This window comes from the organism of the source record quoted next, unplaced genomic scaffold, assembly GCF_019419815.1.
Source record: "Pyrus x bretschneideri cultivar Hongxiangsu unplaced genomic scaffold, Pyrus_bretschneideri_v1 Contig30, whole genome shotgun sequence".
Lineage (NCBI taxonomy): Eukaryota > Viridiplantae > Streptophyta > Magnoliopsida > Rosales > Rosaceae > Pyrus > Pyrus x bretschneideri.
In genome coordinates this window covers 2615110-2621519 of record NW_025999613.1, presented here as the reverse complement: position 1 = coordinate 2621519, position 6410 = coordinate 2615110, and the positions used below count along the sequence as shown (strand labels likewise).

The window sequence follows — 6410 nt, the reverse complement described above, 5'->3', positions numbered from 1 at the left end:
CTGCATTATAACATTAATTCAATAATGTCTAGGGCTTCAAAGCAGCCCTAAGTATCCATAAACTAAATTAAAAATATAACAAAATACATAAAAAGTTAGGAAAGCTAGAACATAGAAACTACTCAAGGCTGAAGACTTCTGCTCTCTCCAGATTCTCCCCGTTTTTCCTCATGTAGTGTATTTGTCTCCTATTAAAAGGCTTAGGACTTATCTAACATCTGACACATTTACATCCTTGAATTGAGTCTCATTTATAACTCATAACAACCAGCTTTTAGTATTGGAGTAACTAAAAACTAGCTGTTATCAGAATTTGTAACTGAACATCTCCTCTTTATTCTATTATAACTTCTTGTCGAACTCTCCAAATCACAAGTTGTAAAGACCATCAGAAAGAAGACTTCCAGGGCTTTCTAACCATATATGGCCCATTTTCGAATTCATTCTGAGCACTTCAGGGCAAAGCTCTCAAGTTGGCTGTTCTGTAAGGGCCTTTTCTAGCGAATCTTGGGCCACTTGTTACAAAATTCAAAATAAGATGATTTCTTCGAGTCCTTAGTTTCATCCTGAAATACAATAAAAACAACAAAATACCTTGTGATACATAGAGATTTTAAGTCAAAAACCTAAGTAAAAGAGGGCATATAAATATAACTTTATGCACTCAACAGATACATGACAAATCTCCACGTGCCATCACAAATGGACAAGTCTTCAATGACATATGGCACAAATCAAGAAAAGGAAACATAAAATCTTCCTAAATATCGGCACAAGGGAGAAAACTCCCTTAAATTCGACAAAAGGGTCTAGATTGGTCATAAAACCAGAAAGAAAGTTAAGGCATATTCATAAAACAAGAAAGAATTGAAATTAAGACACAAAACGTGCCTAAATTCTCCCATGGACAAATTAGGACATAAGTCAAAGCCAAATCCACCCAAAGGCAAGCCTTGAGAAGCCTATAAATACAGGGTCCTCCTATAAGCATAAGGGTTGAAAAATTTCTACACAGAAGAACCTCTGCCAAACCTTTGAAGACTAATACGCTGCCAAAGCTTTCTTCAAAGAACATTCAACTGAAGCAACTCTCTTCAAAGAACATTCAACCAAAGCCGAAGCAATTCCTTGAAGAATCAACAAGCGCTCGTGCCGATTCCTTCAAGAATTTGTTGCAATCTTATAAACTTGTAGCAACATTCATTTCAAGATCAAGTGGCCAAGACCCTTGAAGCAAAAAAATCTCGTATCAAACACTACCCTTGCCACACCTTAGAGGTCAAGATCATCCATGCATTGTTTTCAAGGTCAAAACTTGAAGCAATTGTTCAAATCATTCGTCCAAGATCAAGTCATTGCGACCCTTGGATCAACAATTAACCATCTACATCAAATTTGAAGACTGAATCAGAGGAAAAGTTGTAATCAGAGATTGTAATCTACAAATTCAAATCAATACAAATCTACTTTATACACGTGTTTTCGTTTCATTCGATACAGAATTTTCGTATTTACAGATCCAACGAAGAACCCTATTCAACCATGCAAACTCTCTCTTTCTCTCTCTCTTATACTAAATTGATGAACTTCTAGTTTCCACACCATGCCTCACCTGAGCAAGCCATATTTGCTTAATCATGCTATCTTCAAGTTATTGGTCTAACCAGAGTATTTCCTAAGGCATGGTAATTCTTTTGAGATATTTAGGGGCCTAGTATGAAATCAAACCAAGGAAGACAAGACGATGTTCACAATGCCCAAGTTCACCTCGACCTAAAAGTCTCCCAACAACTAGCATCAAATATCTTCTAGGTTTTCCATCTCATCTCTTCACATTACATCCTTGGTATGGAGAATTAGAGCCACCAACCTTTTGGTGCTTGGAGAATCCTTTCACCAAATCTTCAAGAAGCAAAGGAGCAAGGAAGAAGCAAAATTCCAAGGATTCAAGGAGCCAAATCCGTGGAGCATATGAAGAGGAATGCAGGCCCTCACATGGGTGATAACCTTGTGAAAACAAGGATGAGCTTGAAGGGAATGAAAGCTCAATCTTTCTTCTTCATTTTATGAAAAGAGTCTTGGTTCACCATCCACTAGGCCTTGAATTTCATGAGACTTAGATTTTTTTGTTAGTTCATGCTTTACTTTAATTTAATATATGCATTTGTTACTCAAATAATTTGTACATAGTGGGAACGAGGGGGAGGCAAAGGCAAAAGGGGAAAGAAACGCAAGGAATGACTGCGAAGAGGGAAGATTTGGAAGGTGAGAATGAAATAGGAAGAGGCTAAAAGAAGGTGGAAGACGGGTTGTCACCAACCCCAAGCCAGAGCAAGGGGTTGCGGCAAGAAGGCTTTCAAATCAGGATTTTCAGAGAAGAGAAGGCACAGGGCTCGAGAGGGGCCTGCATAGTTATAGCCATTATTCACTATTTGGTTGGTTTAGTGTTAGAGTGCAATTTTGTTCAACCCTTTAAACTAAGGGTGATGTTCATCCTCTTGTTGATTGCCGATAAATTAGTTTAGTTTAATTGATTTAAAACATAAATTTCAAAATTTAAACTAATCTAATGGCAATAAATGATGGGTGAGCATCACCCTTACTTTAAGGGGTGAGCAAAAATGCTCTCTTAGTGTTAGGCATTGAAAGAACAAAAGGAAGAGACTAATACTACATTTGGATGAGGGAAATAAACTTGGAATTTTGATAAAAGTCAGAATTTATAAATTGACATGCACAAATTCCCTTGTTTGGATTCATAAACCTAGAAGTTTAGAATTTCTGCGTGGAAAAAAATTGGAATTTGGGACCTTCAATTCCCAAGTTTAAATTTCATATAAATAGGTGTCATTTCTTAATTTATATGATTGAGAGTTTAAAAATAACAAATTCCGTATTCAATTCCATTGTTCTTTTAGGTTAACCAAACAAGAAAATTCACAAATTCTAGAAAATAAATTCGCATCATTTCAATTTCCTTCATTTTAAAATTCCTTAGTAATCTTAAATTTCTTCATCCAATTATAGTGTAAGGGAAATGATAAACGCACATGTTTTTTAGCCTCTTGCACACCCCATATTAAACATAACCGGTTGATTTTGTTTGGCTTATTTAATCCAACGGATAAAAAGAAAGACGGATGTATGAGAAGCTAAAAAGAATGGTAAAAAAAAAAAAAAAAAAAAAAAAAAAACTAAAAAGAATGTGCCAAAATCATTTCTAGAAGAGTAATTATAATATCATAGACTCCTATAAAGTGAAAGGGCTAAACTAAACATACTTGTAGCTATACCCATTTGCAATTATATATGTACATAAAATAAATAAATAAATAAATAAATGTTATGAGCCTCACTGCCCAGTTCCAAATTTTGAATTGAATGCTCTAGATTATAAAGTTTAGCCTGTGTCATGCAGCCAATTAAGTACCTTTGCCATTGAACTAAGTTTTCATTGCTAATAGTAAATATAACAAGCACCAAATCAAATTCAATTATTTCATATTAACACTGGCCATGACTAAAATGCCATAGAATGCATCTCTAGCGCCCAAAAGTTATATAGCGATCGATGGTGACTCGTGCCATAAAATAATCGCAAGTATTGATATTTCTGTTTTTAATTCTTCTTTTACACTATTAAAAATCACTTACAATTCTCTCTTTCAGAAATCTTGAAGATTATGCAGACCCTCCATCTAGATTATAAAGTTTCAAACTTACTTTATGCATTCCAAATATTATTTCATCTTATTGTGCTTTGAAAATGTAAATTTGTAGATGAATTAAATTATCCAATTAAGTGTGTTAAACCCCCCCATATTTAGGCCTTAAAGTCAATGGTAATGCATGATCATTGCTCATACCCCGATAAACACGGCCAGGTTATCCACCAGCCATGCACTTTGACCTGGTTCTCATACCCTCCAAACCATCCTTTGTCCGAAACAACAGTTGAGAAAAGTATTAATACCTGGCGGCAATTTCATAGCCCGCCAAAAGGAAAGAGATCCAGAATTAACTCTTGATCTCTTCTCCTTGGGAGCCTTTATACCTTTGTTACGCACTCTCCTGGGATTTGTATACCTTTAATTGTTTTCCTCTTAAGTTCATACCTTTTAACTGTTTCTCTCTAGAGATCTATACCTTTCGATAGCGAAAATGCCTCGAGGAACTCTTGAAGTTAACCTCGTTAATGCCAAGGGCCTTAAAAACACAGAGTTTTTTGGTAAATTTCGCTCTCTTTGATCTGACTCACAATTTTTTTGTGTGCAAATATATATTTTTTGTAATGGTAAATATAACGTGACCTGTTGATGAGTTGAGTTTGGTATTGTCATTCTGTTTATCATGTTTACATTGTGAGCCATTTAAATAGAGTTTACAATAAATTTTTCTCTTTTGATGTAATTAAAATGTGCAATTGTAGGCAATATGGATCCTTATGTCATCATCACCTGCAAGAAACAGCAGAAGAAGAGCAAGGTCGCAACAGGTGATCAGTTTCTAGTCCGCCAAATCTCATACATTTATTTACATTGTAGAGTAATATTTTTTCTACATGCAAACCAATGGCCGAGCTAGGAATAACTTGTTCGTGTTTAAATAAAATTAATGTCATGCCAGCGGTCATTCCAAAAATATAGTTTTATGTTTGTGCAGCACAAGGGTCCAATCCAGAATGGAATGAGAGCTTTGTATTCGGTGTCGCTGATGGTGTGACAGAACTCCACTTGATGATCATGGACAAGGATACTGGTACCGCCGATGACTTTGTGGGAGAATTAAGGCAAGTTGTATCCCCAATCTGCAAAAAAAATTTCTAGTCAATTAACATTCAAGTTAGATTTACATTCGCAGCTTTTCTAATATGTACTTTAACATATGAACTAAGGTTTCATGATCATTGCAGTATTCCACTAAGAACAATATATGAGGAAGGGAAACTACCACCAATGAAATACAATGTCCTAAGGAACAAAAAGTACCACGGAGAGATTAAAATCGGATTCACGTTCACTCCAGCGGTAATATTTCTTTTTCATTAGTTACTTTCACGCTTAAAATCAAAATATTGAATCTAAATTAATTGGCAATAGATAACGCGATAGCGCTTCTAAATTCTAAATGTGGGATTTTATATTCCCAACAGAATTATTCTCTGAATATTTTCAAGTAACTGTGTGTTTTTTTCTCAGGTAACCAATGATCGAGAGTTGGAATTTGTAGGTGGATGGAAAGAGTCATCATACTAGACCAGTTCTATGTGCTTGAAATTTACACTCTTGGCTTAGGGCACTTCGGGGTTCCGACTCTAATAAATTGTATTCTCCCATTAATTACAAGAAAATTTCATTTTTTGAGATATTTTTTCTGGCTTTTAGTCATTTTTGAAGAAGAGCATTATTATGTTTATGTGCATGTTAATTTTCATTCATTTTTTTAATAAAAAAACAACTTCCTCGCACAACAAAGGCCGGGCCAAATACATCTGCAAGTAAAACAAAACCCTAATAGAGAAGGAACCTCCTTCCAAAGCAAAGAACAAGAAATTCTTAAACGTAGTATAGCAAGCAAAAGTGTACCCCAAAATTTCACACAGAGTCGGAGTAAGATCATTACTGATTACCCTACACGAACACAATCTTGTGGGAAGCAAGGGAAGCACCAAGAGTGATGCAGAGCACCACTCCTTATCAAAGACATGTCACTTTACATGATCAACCTCCATACACCACAAGGGCACCGCCTCACAACAACATTTTTTTGAGTGAAAAATACAGATGCACCGCTAATAGTACAAATGTGTCACCTCCATTTGATTCTGTCTAAATTTATTTTAAATGATTCTAATGTAAGAAGAGTGTAATCACCACAAACCAAAGATCACAGATATGCCATTAAGACACGAACTCAAGAACAACACTTGTAGCTTGTAAAGACCGGATATAGGTAACATACCTGCAGCACCCGATGATGATGATGAAGCCATAACAGCCTGCAAAACAACTAGCCTTCTCCTCTTTAAAAATAACCAATAGCTCTCAAAGTATAGGGCTCTGATATAATATAGGCCATGTATTGCAAGAGCAGTGACTAGTGTTTATATACTCAACACAATGTATTAAAAGCGTGAGGCGTGAGGCGTGAGGCGAAGCCTTACAGGATTTAATTTTTTTTTTTATATATATGTTTTATATATTATACATATAATTGTATAAAAAATAATACTATGTAAAATAAACATCCATTCTCAATTTTTCATTCAAATCCATAGTCATTCAAAAGATAATATCATTTAAATTCATCATTCAAAGGTAATATCACCCAAATTCATCATTCAAAAGGTAATACAAACAAAGAAAACAATCATTCATCCAAATCATCTTCATATAAATCAAAATACAAAC

The 6410-nt window shown here is 35.0% G+C and overlaps 1 protein-coding gene across 1 annotated transcript; it reads left to right on the top strand.

Moving 5' to 3' along the window:
* Positions 1 to 4012: 4012 nt before the first annotated feature.
* On the top strand, positions 4013 to 5403 carry LOC103964563 (elicitor-responsive protein 3). The gene is made up of 5 exons (XM_009377511.3): positions 4013 to 4228; positions 4430 to 4495; positions 4663 to 4789; positions 4913 to 5027; positions 5199 to 5403. Exons 1-5 carry the CDS (start codon positions 4162 to 4164, stop codon positions 5253 to 5255), a joined length of 432 nt encoding a protein of 143 aa, XP_009375786.1. The 5' UTR covers positions 4013 to 4161; the 3' UTR covers positions 5256 to 5403.
* Positions 5404 to 6410: the final 1007 nt, after the last annotated feature.